The 16,798-nt window shown below is 44.7% G+C and overlaps 1 protein-coding gene across 1 annotated transcript in view; it reads right to left on the bottom strand.

The window, feature by feature from the left end:
* Positions 1-482: 482 nt before the first annotated feature.
* Positions 483-16,798, bottom strand: part of epha3 (eph receptor A3) — a 225,193-nt gene continuing 208,877 nt past the window's right edge. The window contains exons 17-18 of the mRNA XM_084083917.1: positions 9,925-10,080; positions 483-1,416 (exon numbers count right to left, since the gene is read on the bottom strand). Coding sequence (XP_083940043.1) covers positions 1,311-1,416; positions 9,925-10,080 — 262 coding nt within the window. The 3' untranslated portion in view covers positions 483-1,310. The remainder of the gene's footprint in view (positions 1,417-9,924; positions 10,081-16,798) is intronic.

The following is a 16,798-nucleotide window of genomic DNA, read 5'->3' as shown; positions in this document are numbered from 1 at the left end:
ACTAGAAAACCCAAAAAGCCGTGCATAGCCGCCTCGTATATTCCCTCCATTGACTTTGTTACATTTTGGACCATGACGGAGGCGCGCAGCCTTAAAGGGGAAATCCACCCATTTTCAATATTTAACTATGTCATTAATATAGCATAAAGGAAATTACAACATGATGAGTCATCACGTTGTAATTTGCAATGTTAAACTCACAATCAATCCTCCAGTTCAAGGCAAAAAGAAAAGGGGGGAACTTTTTTCTTATTTCCACACAACTCCTTTATGCTATATTAATGACATAGTTAAATATTGAAAATGGGTGGATTTCCCCTTTAAGCGAACGGGAGCCACAAGAGGGACCACCGAGCGAGCTGAAGCGAGGGAGTTGCCATCCTGCGACGTTGCGACGTTCGCTCGAGCCTACTTAGTTGTGTACCGATGTAGGCACCGAATCGAAAATCACTTTTTTTGGGGGGAGCTCCTATGAGCTCCTATGCACGGCTTTTCAGGTTTTCTAGTCGTTTATTTACGGAATTGTCAATCCGTGCTATTTCACCGTGTTCTGTGAGATCAGGCTGGTGTGTGTGTGTGTGTGTGTGTGTGTGTGTGTGTGTGTGTGTGTGTGTGTGTGTGTGTGTGTGTGTGTGTGTGTGTGTGTGTGGGGAAACAGGACGCGGTGTAGGTAGTTTCACAAGTCCAGGAAGTGTCCACGTTTTCCGGTGGGGGGGGGGTGGGGGGGGGGTGATCGCTCCTGTCCGGTCCTTTTCGTCTAGACCAGGTGGTCTCCTCGGCCAGTTTGGACCACCTGTCTCTCAGCAGAAGACCCTCCCCCCCCTTGTCAACCCCGATGGGCAGCTATAGCTCAGCCAATCACGTGAGCTCTGGCACTGAGATTGTTCAATCCCAGTCTTTTGCATTTGCGTTATTATATATTTTTTTGTGTGTACAGGGCAATTGCAACCGTCCCCCCTCTCTCTCTCTCTCTCTCTCTCTCTCTCTCTCTCTCTCTGTAAGGCATCTCAGCTTGGATATGAAGGGACGGACGGAGGTCCAGAGTGTCTGCTCGCTCGCCCTCTCCCCTCTTTCTCGACCCGAACACGACCCTCATCCTCATCATCATCATCATCATCATCACCACCACCGTCATCGTTTTCCATACAGAGTCTCTGCGCGTAACGAGGGAGAGCCGCAGGCCAAAGTCTGTCGGACAGACGGACGGACGGACAGAAAGACAAGACAGGTCTTTTTTTTTTTTACTTTCTGTCTTTTGTTTTATGTTATGTTTCTTTATTCCTTCTCCTTCTTCTTCTCTTTTTGTCCTTTTAAACGGGGACCGGGCCGTTCTTGGCGTGGGAATCCAGGGCTTTGAGGCTGCTCACTATGTTCTTCTGCGGGACGACGATCGTCACTCCAACCTTCTTTAGATCCCTGGAGAGAGAGAGAGAGAGAGAGAGAGAGAGAGAGAGAGAGAGAGAGAGAGAGAGAGAGAGAGAGACACACACAGAAAGAAGAGTGTTACCGGGTAGAAGACGACAAACAACAGACAGCCATCCATGTGACACCAATGACACAGTTCCCAGCGCCCCCCTTCGCTCAATCCCTCCCACCACCTCCTGGCTGTCAATCATTGAGGACCGCATTTCCCAGAAGGCCACACTGCACTGCCCTTGCAGAGTAGTAGTGGCCTGCTGTAGTCCTGACAGCCGGGGGGGGGGGGGGGGGGTCTACACTGACAGACGATGTCAGGACCCTGTCACAGACAACACAACGGGACGTGACGTAGGACACGGTGACATGGAGCGGCCTCATCTGTCTAGTGATGCAGATGACATGGACTACAGCAGTGGTTCTCAAACTTTTTCATGTCAAGGACCCCCAAAATTATATGTATTTGGCCGCCGACCCCCATCTCAAATATTCTGTACTACAACATAGTATAAATCAGTGTCCATGTTTTTTTTTCTTTTTTTTTTTTCGTTTCTTTGCTTCTGTTCAGACTAGATAAAAAACAGATCAGATTTCCAATTTGAACAGGCTAAAAATAGGATGTGGGGAGCTGGTCTGAACACAGCCCTATTGTCTTGGGTGCTGTCCACTGTGCAGAGGGGGTGGGGGTGGGGGGGGTGGGGGGGGGGGTGGAGCAGCGCTGGTACATGTGTTGGAGGTGACCGTCGCGCTCTGGATAAACACATTAAAATAGAATGATTAGTTTATTAATAAAACATCTGCATATTTAAAGCAACGGTCATCATCGTCACACTTCATGCACAGCAAACGTATTCTTAGGTGTATTACGTATCATCAGCATGTTTTAAAGGACCACTTCACTTCATTTTCAACCTTATCATCATCATCATCATCATATATAATAATGTGGACAGTTCAGAAACCTGCCTAGCAAGTGACATCTTTGATAGGCAGGTTTGGTCATTTCAAACGTTTTAATGCAATAACTTTGATTGCAATGACTTCTATTTCAGCATGCTATTATTCCAGGAAGAGCAAGGCCGTAGTTTCTATTAGCTTCGTAATCCCCATCGATGATGTCACTGGTAGGTAGATTTCTGAACTGTCCACAGCCCCACCAATGTGACACAGAGTGAGTAGACAGAAATGGTGCCGTCTTACAATGAGCATTAGTGAGGATAATTTATGCGAAGATATAGTTGAAAATGGTCGCAGTGCTCCTTTAACATACATCTGTAATGCAGTACATATTTGTTAGAGTTGTCTTGTCGTTCAGGAATAAGTTAAAACACACAGTAGTGAAGCACACTGTCTAGACATACAGCGCACACGCACACGCGCACGCACACACACACACACACACACACACACACACACACACACACACACATACAAATGCAGATCTGTAGGTGATCTACGCAGGTTCATGGATTGTTTCTGTGGCGTTAGTAGAAGCAGTGAACTCTGTGTTAAAACTGTGTCTTCTTCAGCCTGGCGAGGCGAGGTAATTACAAGCGACTCAAGCTGATGTTATTCCAACAAACCTAAAGAACCTCAAAGTGTTTAGATGCAAAGCCGTGGGTTTAGTTCGCCAAGGACGGCCAAGGCAGCAGCAGCAGCAGCAGCAGCACAGATCTCTGAAAAGTGAAACCAAACCGGCTGGAAACGCCAACAGGGCAATGACCCAAAGCTGGCGGCTTGGAGGGATAGTTCACTCAAAAAACATGTTTGTTCGGTAACTTGGAAGTCGTCTAAAGTTCATTGGTTGAATGTAACCAAGTACGAGTACTCAAACATTGTACTTTTCAGGTAGTTTTACACTGCTTGAGTAGATATATTTTTTTATACTTCATACTTCTACTCCACTACACCTCAGAGGCAGATATTGTACTTTATTTATTACTGTACTAAATTATTTGAAAGCTTTAGTTTCTAGTTATTAGTTGCAGAATTCAACTTTTAACACTCAAGAAACATTAGCTACTTGATTAATAATGATATCATATAGGTTAATCTACCCAGTAACTAAATAAAGATAATCTTTCCCATGTCCTCCTTTGTTCGGCATCTACGACGAACAAAGCCGCCTCTTCAAATTTGGTGAACTATCCCCCCTCCTCCAGGGAAGGTTGCCAGAGCGTGTCGGCGTTTCGGAAGAAGGAAGCTTTGTAGTAGCGCCCTCCGGTGGGGACCGGAGGGTAGAGAGGACGGTAAACGGTGGAACCTCCACCCACCATCCAGACAGGGAGGGGGCGCTAGAGGGTGGTGATTCCCATGGACGGCTCCCACTCCGGGCAGGACGCTGGCGTGACGTGGACCTCCGTCATCACCACTCTACTGAGACACAGCCCAGCCAAGCAGTGTTAATTTCATGACCAAAAATAAATACGTTTGCCGACAACCTTTCTTCAATGACGAGAGCTAAACAAATGCTAAGCTAGGAGAATGAAAAGGTCGTAGGGAGTGGAGATTGGAGAAGATATCCAAGAGCTAAAGTTATTTAATCAGGAAAAATGGTGTGTTTACGCTAAACTTGAAATACTGTACTAATCAGAGAAGTGAATGACCCAGAGTTGCTTATCTTAGTCCATAAGTTTCACTGTCCTCAAATTTAAACAAATATGTCCACAACTAACAAATAATTCACTTTCAAACATGTTTGGTGTCATTTTAACGTCTATTCAGGCTTTTGTGAGCCCCCCACACAGCTTTGAAGTTCCTTGATTCAGATATTATTTAGATATTTGATATTCATTTGTATCACACTTATAAAACACAGTGCATTCTTATTACCTGTATGTATTAGGCCTACTGATGCATACACTTTATTGTTTCAATCAACTTTTTACATTGTTTTCCTAACGTGTTGACCCTTTTTTCATATAGCTTCCCCTGAAAACACTGACTAGGAATCTGCAGGCGTAGGAATCGAATCGTGGGACTCACTGTCAGGCATCTGAGCCCGTGTGGTCCGCGCCCTGACCGCTCGGCTATCGAGTCGCCTCTATTTGCACGATAACATTAACGTTTTAAACGGCAACTCTTAAACCTGTTGGCCGGAACTAAAGGCAAGTGTCAAGACAAATCAATGGTTGTTTCCTTGGTTCTATGAACCCAGGAGTCAGTCACTGTAGTGTCTGAGTGCCTCAGAGCGCTCATTGATTGTGCTTTGTTATACAGCATGCACCTTCCATCCTGCTGCCTTTAGAGTTTGTTTTACTGGACAATACCGTATTGTTCTGAGCCAACACGCCTGCTTAAAGGTGGTGTAATGCGTTGGTTCTCAAAGCGGGGTCCGAGGACCCCCAGGGGTACTTGAGGGAGTTCCAGGGTGTCCCCAGCTAAATGATGGATAGTTAGGAGCCAAATGGACCCTAATGGGTCTGTAACTCTAAGAGTGTACAAATGGACCTTAACGGGTCCATTTGGTTCCATTTGTACACTCTCAGAGTTCAATTAACATTGATTTGACCATATAAATTGGGGTCCCAGAGTTAGAAATGCCATTAAATGGGGGTCCGTAGCCTAATGGGTCATTTCAAGGGTCCTTGAAATTAAAGTGGTTGAAAAACACTCAGAGAGACAAAAAAAAAAACTCTTATGGGGGTCCTTGGCATATATTTTCAAATGAGGGTCCGCGGGCTAATAAGTGTCAATTTGGGGGTCCTTGACAAGAAAAAGTTTGAGAACCACTGGTGTAATGTAATGTTTTTACCTAATCGCAATTATGTTTTCCATGCTCGTCATAATCATTTCCATGTTTAAAAAGTGTTTATATGTTTTCAAACATTTTCAAAAATAGTGGAAATAGCATATAGACATTGTAGATCGACTATTTCCAATATTCATGTTTTTTTTTGTGTTTATTTTGAAGTCTAAAGTTATTAAATGATAAATGAAGTTATTTGTCATGTCTGCCCTGTGCACTTATTGTTTACGAACCCTAAAAGCCAAACATAAATGTAATTTTTTTTTTCAACGACAAAAACGCAATTAAATCGTTAATCGCCGTTATTAGTGTGACAACTCATCGTCATGTTACATTTCATAATCGTGACGGCCCTGGTTAGCGCCCAAAAACAGCTGTGTGTCTCTCTGCTTCTGGGAGGTTTGTGTGTCAGGCCTTCCCTCAGCTGTCGGGACCTTTTATGGATCTGTTCTGCTGTGGTTTGAGCTGTCAGGACCTTTTATAGAGCGTTCTCGTCGGGTTGGAGCGGCTCTGGGCCTGGCTTTCATTAACGACAGAATAACAACAGCCTAGCAAGCCGCTGCAACACAACTCGCCGTGACAAAAACAATCAAATGGTGGAAGATGCGAATAAAATGAAACACGAATGTGCATGAACATAACAGTTATGACGCATAAACATCATGGGATAAGGAAACAATGTCAAATCAAAGGCAGACAAGTTTTGTCTAGGTGGCGGTGACCACAGTGAAAGACACACACAGATACAGACACAGACACACACACACACACACACACACACACACACACACACACATGCGCACACACACACACATGCGCACACACACGCGCACAGAGTGTGAATCAGCTTCCCGCGGTGGTGTGTCACCCTTCCCATCATTGACAGAAGGAAAAAATCTGGTTCAAGGTCTAATCTGGGCCTTTCCCTAATTTCCCCTCGGGGATAAATATTACGACTGAACGATTAGTCAAGATTTCAGTCTGATCAGAGCCCCACTGACTTCCATTATGAAATTAAACTTCAATACTTCAAAAAGTATAAAACATATCACTGCTGTTGGGCAGAAACCTTGCATCTCCATAGTTCAACTAATTATGTTTTTAGTTTTTCTTCCTGTGAATGAATGCTCTATTTCGACGTCTCACGAGGCAGACTGTTGCCTCCCCAGCCTGATCTCACACAACACGGTGAAATAACACGGATTTGACAATTACCTAAATAGACGTCTAGAAAACACCCCAAAGTCCGTGCATAGGAGCCGTGAATCCCACGGTGAAATAACATAGGAGCCGCGAACCCGGAAGCAGAGCGGTCCCCCACAACATGATTAACGATTCTGTGCCTATCGGTACATAACTCGGGACGGCACTGAGTAGGCTCAAGCGAACGTCGCAACGTTCAACGCGTCAACTCCCTCGCTTTAAGCTCGCTCGGAGGTCCCGCTCGTGGCTCCAGTTCGCTTGAGACTGCGCGCCTCCGTCATGGTCCAAAACCTAACAAAGTCAACGGAGGGGAATCGCGGCAGCTATGCGTGGCTTTTGAGGTTTTCTAGTCGTTTATTTACGGAATTGTCAATCCGTGTTATTTCACCATGTTGGGGTGAGGTCGGGTTGGCCTCCCACAATTTCCAAAATGTTTCCATTAAGCAGATCTGGAGCCAGGGTTGCCATATCTGCTTATTATAATTTCCCCGCAATATTTTATTTTAAAATAGCCGATCTACAAGCTCACAACGCATCGCATCGCGACGCGTTGTGAGCTTGTAGATCGGCTATTTTCAAATGGCTGATGTATATGTTAAAGTGCTCGCGTGGCCCATAGTCGCTTCTTTTGGGCTGGTTTTCCTATACCTGATTGCTTGTTTCTCTCACAGAATCTGGCAACGCTGTCTGGAGCAGGGGAAGCTCTGAACAGCATGTACCGTATTTTGTACATCATCCCTCGACACAAACAACAACGTTAACGTCGGAGCACCAATCCCTTTCATCCCCGACAAAATAACGTGCGGAGAAGAACGAGCCGCCGACGCCACGCACGCCACACGGCTGAGACGTCGATTAGTTCCGCCTGTAGCTCGGAGGTCAGAGCGCGGGCGAACGGGGCCTTGTGCTGAATATCAAAGACCGGATCAAGTCGGGATGGATCGATACTCTAATCCATAGAGCCGGGGGCCTGGCAGCCTAGCTATAGCGCCTCGCGGCTGCTGCTGAGCTTACACTTTGGCAGGTCAGCCAGTCTTTCTCTGTATTAAATACTGACCCTGATCCAATTTAGCATTCACATAAGAGCTATCGTAGAAGCGCGTATGAAATGATCCCGTTAGCGCAGCGCGCCCGTGCCAGCTGCAGTTGATGGGTGTTGGTAGTCTGTCGATATATACTGCGTGTGTGTGTGTGTGGGTATGTGTGTGTGTGTGTGTGTGTGTGTGTGTGTGTGTGTGTGTGTGTGTGTGTGTGTGTGTGTGCGTGTGCGTGTGCGTGTGTGTGTGTGTGTGTGTGTTATGGTGCTTCTATACTGCAGGCCTTATCCGTTATGAAGTGGCTGAGGGAGCGGGGAGAGATGTTTCCCATTGATTGAACGCAGGCATTGATTAAATGGTGGAGGAGAAAAATACCTCCTTCTACGGCATCACTGACAAACTGTCTCTCTGTCTCTCTCTCTGTCAGAGTAACGGGTGGGGAAGAGAGAGGGAGGGAGGGAGGGAGGGAGATGGACCTTTTCGCACACCATGTAGAGATCATTAATTTGTCATTAATAATTTTGACCATCGTGCCAATGAAGCATCTTTGATCTGAGACTTAAATCGCCTTTTTTTTTACCGACCTAAACTGAACCGCATTTAACTTGAACTGAACCGAGCTGAACTCAGTGGAACTGAAACTCCATTGAGTTACAATGGAGCCGAGGTAGAGGTGAGGTGAATCTATGGAAATCCCCCGAGGGGGAATATATAGAAGACAATAACGTCAAAATCAAAAAGAACCCAGACATCAAAACATCAAAGCAAAACTGTAGGATATGCCAGCCCTGTTCTCATGGTGCTGCGGTGTGTGTGTGTGTGTGTGTGTGTGTGTGTGTGTGTGTGTGTGTGTGTGTGTGTGTGTGTGTGTGTGTGTGTGTGTGTGTGTGTGTGTGCACATGCTGCTGTCACAGTCTCTGATCCACAGCCAGTCTCATCTTCTACATTTATATGCTGCTCAGCTGTGCGCCGGTGTCTCGCGCCGATCTACAAGCTCACCAGGCTATGGCGCCGCCACAGCTTGTCAGCTTGTAGATCTGCTATTTGTCGTTGCGAGACACGATGCCTCCGGGAGCAGAACAGTGACTCCATATCTCTGTCGCATCTCTGTCTCTCTCTCTCTCTCTCTCTTTTTACATTTAAAAGTTTGCTTAACTGGCACACATAGATAGACGTGCTGTCAACTTGCCAAAGGTAGTGCACACGTACGGCAATAAAACAGACATATTACACAGAACAGACCAACCAGAAAGAGAATACACAAACTCATTTTCAAAAGATTGACGGAGAAGGAGGTCCCTCTGCGGTCTGAGTCTCTGTAGCAGAACATAATAAACATGTTATTGTGATGATGACATGCTTGGATTGTTCAAGAAGTATTTGTCAAATATTTACAAGACACGTCGCAAAGGCAAACGTCCCATTTCTTCAAAAGGAATCCGGAGCACTCGTCTCAAATATACCTTTTGTAATTCTGGTGTTTTGTTTTGGGGTTTTTTTTCCTCAGGAAGATGTTACTAGTTTGGGAATAGGCTCTATGCTCAGCAGTCATATTAGTGTAGCACAGTGGTTTTAGATTTGTTTTCATTTCAAGGACCCCCATAACTCTCAGAGTTACACACCCATAAAGGGGCGATTTGGGACCCCCTCAAGGAACGAGGGTCCCTGGACCACACTTTGAGACCCACTGGTGTAGCAGAGTGTTTCCAGTGAGTCAACACCCTGACTCTGTTTGACCAGAATGGAACAGAGCCTTCATTAGTATCATTGGTAACACCTGTGAAGGAAGTAAGGAAGTCAAAATCCAGCGGTATCCAGGTGGTTACGTCTCTTGAGGTACCCAGAGGCGCCTCTGGAGCCGGAGGTACCCACGGCAGAGGGGCGTGGTTTTGCCTTTGTTTTGTATTTGTCCAGATAGGCTGGAATGTAGATTGTGGCACACAAGACCAGACTTCATCGTGTCCACGCGTACTGCTTTATGCACTGCACCCGCCAGTGCTCATTTTCTTGACTAAAACTATGACGAGAAGTGTTTGTCGACTACCTTTCACTGGCGAAAACTAAATAAAAACTAAGCTATGATGACTAAAACAATGACTGAATGTTTGACAATTTTGCCAACGAATACAAACCAGACAAAAATGTTATGGAGGGACTAGTGGAGAAGAGTTCCAGTAGAACTAAGACAAGTCGGCGCGTAGCTAATTGTGAAGCAGGCATTCCGACGCCATCATGGCCGACTAAAATACATTTTAGTTCGACTGAATCAACTGTAGATTTACACAAAAAATTTATGATAAAACCAAAAAATTGCTAAACTAAAATGCATTGTATTCAAAAGACTACGACTAAAGCTAAATCAAAATTTGTCGTCAAAATTAATATTGGCGTCCATGTATAAGTGTCACCTGTTTCTGAATTGTGTTTGTGTGTGTGTGTGTGTGTGTGTGCGTGTGCGTGTGCGTGTGCGTGTGTGTGTGTGTGTGTGTGTGCGTGTGCGTGTGTGCGTGTCTCTCTTACTCTATGGAGGTCTTGGCCAGGGTGTCACAGGAGGAGTAGCTGACCCCGGAGAAGGCCTCCTTGCAGGGCAGCGTCCTCATGCCGTCCATCCAGTCCCCCACCGTCCCTAACGACGTCACCTCCGCACTGCTCCGGTCCAACAGCAGGTTGGCTGGCCTGGGAGGAGAGGAGAGGAGAGGAGAGGAGAGGAGAGGAGAGGAGAGGAGAGGAGAGGAGAGGAGAGGGTGCAGTGATATTAAGTACCTTGGTCAATATAATTCTGATGATCTCACGGATGACAAAGACAACGCTGCAAACTGTATGCCCAGGCAAACATACTAATGTGGCAATTTCACAAGTGCTCTGTAGATGTCAAGGTATCACTTTTTAAAGCTTTCTGTACAGCGTTGTATACGGCTCACCTGTGGAGTAACTACAAGGCTGAAAGTTGCATACAATGATGCTCTACGGTCGCTGGTGAGGGTACCGAGATGGCACAGTGCCAGCCAGCTGTTGGTTAACTTGGGGGTACATACCTGTCAAGCCCTTTTAACCCACTAAGACCTGAAGCTGATTCACAGCTTCAACATTTTGAAAAAAATATTACAAATATTTTTTCACGATTTTTCAAAAAATAGCAGATCTACAAGCTCGTAGCGCGTGCTATTTTTGAATAGCCTAAAGAAATCTGACAATCATGTTGTTTCGATTTGAATTAACCCTGTGAAGAGTTCTACTCAGTTCTCTTCCATGATTTGGAGACATTGGCGCAACAGCCTCTGCAGACTGTGAGCATATATGTGTGTGTCTAGCTGATTTGATGTTTTTTCAGTTGTTTTCTGTTTAGCTTTTTAATCTTATTTATTGTTGTGTACTTGGTCCTTTTGTATTGTGACATGGACCTCGAGTCTGAAATAAAGATTGATTCATACAGAAAGAGTCTGCGAGACAGAGAGTCTGAAACCAAACCATTAAGAATAAGAAAATAGAAGGAAGACATTTGAACTTGCTTTATGAAACACAATAAAACATGTATATTCCAACAACCACTGTGCATTTCCATAGAGTCCAATGTAGGTGCACATGGCTGTAAATATATGCAACAACCTAAACCCATAAAAACCAGGGCTTTGGCTATGGGTTACCAGGGAGCAATCACCCCATATAAACACACACACACACACACACACACACACACACACACACACACACACACACACACACACACACACACACACACACACACACACACACACACACACACACACACACACACACCTCAGTGCATATCACTCATGCATATGTACAGGCACATACAAGCACTTATAGCGTATGTAGGCATGCAGGCACACACAAATACACGCATACACGCTTACACACACACACACACACACACACACACACACACACACACACACACACACACACACACACACACACACACACACACACACACACACACACACACACACACACACACACACACACACACACACACACACACACACACACACACACTCGAGGCTGATGGTGTGTGTAAACGTGCACAGTTGCCTCTGGGGGCCTGGCGGGCTGAACACGGCGGGGCAAATCAAACTGCCATGGAAAGTATTTACATAAAGCATGTGATACATTCGAGGAATGAGATTATTAACAAAGCTGCTGTCAGTTTCACAGTCGTTTCATTACTGATCGCCGCACTGTTCTGCTGCCGCTGCTGCGCTGGATGCAGCAGGACTGCAGCGTTGCATTTTGATCGGATGTGACAGTTTTCCCATTGAATGGAACCTAATTAAATGTATGGAAAGCACAGTGCAGGCTTTAGTTTAAGACAGCGTACTGTAGGAGGCGCTGCTCTGACAGCTTCTGACTCACACATGCACCACTGCACATGGATTATTAACCCGTTAAGCTGTTTTTTACAAACGCCTTCTGAATCAGTAGTTCTCAAACATTTCCGTGCTAAGGTTTTGGCCAAGGACCAAACATCACCCCAAAAATGATATGTATTTTGCAGATGTACAATCTTGCAGCGCAAGTGACACGCTGTGAGCTTGTAAATCTTCTTTTTTGAAAAGCCAACGTATGAAATATGAATACAGGGGTTAAATTGATTTGTTGCTATATTAATATAGCTAAATGAGACGGAAATATTCCTGTTTTCTTTTGTTCTTTTAGAATTATTTTTGGGTCTTTTTTATGCCTTTATCATTGATAGGACATTAGGCTGACAGGAAATGGGGACAGGGAGATGGGGAGTGACCTAACTCTATGGGAGAGTGACGTGACACAGCATACGCCCGCGACCCACTGTCAGGCTACATTGCAGCCTGACATTGTAAAATCGGCTTCCCCGATTTTAATGGGTTAATGCAAACATAGAATCTCACAAAACAGCGTAAACGGAGTATGTGATTACTTTGTTGGTTGTAAGTCGCTCTGGATAAGAGAGTCTGCTAAATGCCTATATTGTAATTTGTAGGGGGCAGCCATAGTGGTTAGTGAGCCCGCCTAGGGAGCCAGAGGCCCTGGTTGCCCCAGGTACGATTCCAAGTCAGGCCAGCAGATGTGTCGATGAAATGAAATTTGTCCCTGAGAAAGACTCTTAACCCCTAATTGCTCACAGGCCCTCATTGGAAACAAGACCGCAAGGACTTTCATGAACGGAGCTGTTAAAGGAATTATCCTTATCGGTATGCGAAGATCTGGGATTGACATAATAGGAATAGGAACAGTAGTGAGAGCAATCAATCAATCAATTGATTGAGTGATCCACTTATTTGAAATTGACCGAGGTAGAGAAATGTGAGCAAACATCTTCTCTCCTTGCATGTTCTCCCCGTGTCTCTCAGGGTAGTTAATACCCTCAAAAACAAAACATGTAGTAATCCTGGTCACTATAACGCCTCCCCCATGACAGCCGGGGCGCCTGATGGAGGGGAAGGGAACTGGTTGGAATAACGTGTTCCTTCCACGCGCTGCTACGTCCAACCAGGGAACCTCCCCCCTGTCAGGTGACAAGAAGGTCAGTTGGCTCTCATGCATTGAAGGAGGCATGAGCCTCGGCCCTGGCCTCCCTAGGCTGGTGAGGGGAGTGTAGTGCCCAGGATCACTTAGAAAATTGGCACCGGGTGAAAAACAAGGGTTACAAAAGCGACTTTCCTGGACATGATTGTATGTCGTCTCTATTGGGGTGGAAACCTCATAAGTTACTTTCGGGATTCAAATTCAAAAGCATCAAAAAGTAGCATTTCGCCGCGTTTTGAGCTTGTAGATCTGCTACTTTTGATGCTTTTGTGTGACGCTGTAGTATGATCAAGTAGGGCGTTAATTTACGGAAAAAAAACAATTAAATATGGAGATACAAGGTTTCTGCCCGACAGCAACGATGTGACTGCTATCAGATGAAAGTGGGACAAAATAGCAGATCAATTCACAATTTATTATGAACAGAAATAACAAAAAATGAGTTTGTGCGTGACTGGCATTTCAAAGTGGGTCAACAAGGCTTTTCCTGTAGCGGGCGCTACGTACGGTACCTGAACACACACACACACACACACACACACACACACACACACACACACACACACACACACACACACACACACACACACACACACACACAGTCCCATGGGGAACAGAGTCCAGGGACGGGACAGGAAAGCAGGGTACTTGTTCTCCCAGAGGGAAAACTATTCCTAGCAGAGTAAATAAACTCATTAGAATAGCAGGAAGTCCACCTCTGTACACCCTCCCACCCCCCTCCCACCCCCCCTCGCTGCCGGGCTGGTGCCATGCTACGTGCACTGCATTTCTTATGTGTTCGTGGGACACGTAACGTGCACGTATGCTCCTGTGCATGTGCTTGTTTCTTTTTGGGGGCATGTCAGTATGTCTACATCGCAATATTCTATTTCAGTGTTTGCCAAAACACGGTACACGGTGCATTTTGGGGTCACAGACACATGTTTGTGGGTCGCGAGTAAATATCCCTTTTTTACGTTTACTAAAATTGTTCATAAAATACATATTTAAAAAAAATAATAATCAGAAATAAGACTCTATAAGCTCATATCATACGACATGGTGTGAGCTTGTAGATCGAAATGTATATAGGGCTGAAGTGGTTAATGTACGTTTTGTAATAATAATCAAAATCTACAAAGTAACTAAAGTTTTCAAATATTTGTAGTGGAGTAAAAGTACAATATTTGGATCCGAGATGTAGTGGAGTAGAAGTAAGTAGAAGTACTAAAAATTGGCAATACTCAAAATTGTACTTAAAGGATTCTGGGCAAGTTCAGAGATCAAAAAAAGAAAAAAACTGTTGTCAAACACCGCCCCTCCACTCCCCCCCCCCCCCCCCCCCCCCCTCATCAGCAGTTCTTTTCCCCGACCACCAGGGGGTGACGTAGGGGGACTTAGGGGGACAACCTATTTTCGGGGGGGCCGAAAATAGGTTGCTTTATTCAACACGATGCATGTCACTGGCCGCCCTTGCCGGTTCTCTGAATTTTTATTTTTAAATAGGCTTTGTCATAATAAATTGACCACATATATGAAGTTAAACAACTAAATTCTATCCAAACGATATCTTAAAAGTAAATTCCGTGCCTCAAAAAATAAGTTTGAGAGTGTTTTAAAACCAAAAGTTATAAGTAAAAACAGCGCAGCAGAAAACAATGGCGGCTCGTTCCATTTTTCTTGGCTGCACTCGGTTCCATTCGGTTTCACTCGAACAGTTCACACGGACGCGTACGGACGCGCACATGCGTTTTACGTCCCAGACAAACATAAACAGTAGGGAAAATACGGATTTCAGAAAGAGGACTGTGTTTCAATGCAGGAAAACACCCCAGCATCATTATATAGTGGCTGATAGAGGGGGAAAAATGCTATATATATATATTTATATATATATATATATATATATATATTTATTTATTTATTTATTCATTTATTTTTTAAATGTAGGCTTAATGTTGCCTAGAATCCCTTTAAGTAAAGTACTTGAGTAAATGTACTTAGTTACTTTACACCACTGCATTTAACTCTCAAGAGTTACAAACGGATAAATGAACACTGAGGATTTTACCGTGTATGAGTCAAACTCCTTGTAAACATCTCATTTCACCACAGAGGGCATACAATGGTCATAAAATGGATCAGTTTCATCAATGTTGAAACTGTATCAGTATAAAGGAAAAAACATAGTGTATCTGGGTGGAAAACACAACATTCTGACCTGGATTAATCGATACAGGAGTATCTGTGTACTAATCAATCCAGAGTACAATTCAAGCACTTTCCTTTTCTTTCATCTTTCTGTGGCGGAATGAGGAATGGGCCCGATAGTATTGTGTTTCCTTTGGTTCTGTGTTTAACCACATGAAGCCTATAGCGTCTCTGTTCTGGCCAAGTCGTAACAGGTGAACATTCGGCTTAAATAACGGATATGATTCGACATCTGACCATTTCAAAGGCCCTGCCATTGCACCCATTCGGATGCTGTCAATTTGCATTGAATGGGACATTATCACGTTTTATCAGACCATTGAATGGGCGAAGTAGGCGACATGCTGATGACTTATATAAGTTACGTTTTGGTTTCAAACATGACGGAGGCGCACAGTCTCGAGCGACGTTCGCTTGAGCCTACTCAGCGCCGTCCGAGTTATGTACCGATCTACTGCCTCCGGGTAGGTCAGTATCTCATGATTACGCCCAATGAATGGTCTGATAAATCGCGGGTAGGTCAGCATGTCACCTACTTCACCCATTCAATGGTCTGATAAGACGTGATAATGTCCCATTCAGTGCATTGACAGCATTCAAAGCCGGTGGCCATAGGCTCTATGCACAGCAGCCACATTATCACTTCCTTCACAGGTGTTACCAATGATACTAATGAAGGCTCTGTTCCATTTAGTGTAGCACAGTGGTTTCCACAACCCCCATAACTCTCAGAGTGTACAAATGGAACCAAATGGACCCTTACGGGTCCATTTGGTTCCATTTGTACACTCAGAGTTACACACCCGTAAGGGGCCATTTGGAAGCCCATGAGGGTCCCTGGACCCCAACTGTAGACCCACTGGTGTAACAGGGTGTTTCAAGTGGGCCAACATGCACAATATCAGCACCCTGACTCTGTTTGACCAGAATGGAACAGAGCCTTCATTAGTATCATTGGTAACACCTGTGAATGTCTTCATAATATGGCTGCTGTGAATAGAGCCTATTGAGTGGCACTTCATTGGGAAGTCAGTGGGAAGTCCAAGTCCTGTCATGGAGAAAGGGGGGCATTTGCCAGGTGTGAATAACCTGGGTGGCAATTCAATGGTGGCAATTGAGTGGAAACAAATAGGGCAAATCAGGCACGACAATGAGGGGGGGAAACTGTGGTGGAACTACATCTTATATTGCCATCATGTCGTTCACCTTTCCCCTTATGACATTCTATACATTATAAGAGTCATGATGGGGACTCAATCTACTATCTATTATTTAAAGGCGAATACCTCATTTTCAACATTGAACCACCGTCATAATACTTAGAGCTGTTGTGTGGAAATAAGAAAAAAGGCCCTCCCTTTTATGTTGCCTAGAACAGGAAAATCGATTGTTGAGGTCATGTGATCAGTGACATACGGAAGGTGTTTTCTTTGGCTCCGCCCTCTAGGCTGCCTCATTCACTAGAATGGGGAATCTCTCTTCCAGCTGAAACAGTGCGACTTGTAGTAGTTTATAATGACATATGGTTATATATCACATTTCACAAGACATTGTATTTGTAGATAATAGAAATCAATTGGCTGAAAATGCTTTAACAAGTCTTAACTTTATATTCAAGTTGCACTGTTTCAGTGAAATGGAAGAGAGTTACAACGGT

This window comes from Gymnoscopelus microlampas (assembly GCF_963454915.1).
Source record: "Gymnoscopelus microlampas genome assembly, chromosome: 17".
In the NCBI taxonomy this organism is placed as follows: domain Eukaryota; kingdom Metazoa; phylum Chordata; class Actinopteri; order Myctophiformes; family Myctophidae; genus Gymnoscopelus; species Gymnoscopelus microlampas.
The sequence above is the reverse complement of the archived record's forward strand: the minus strand, read 5'-3'. Positions and strand labels throughout refer to the sequence as shown.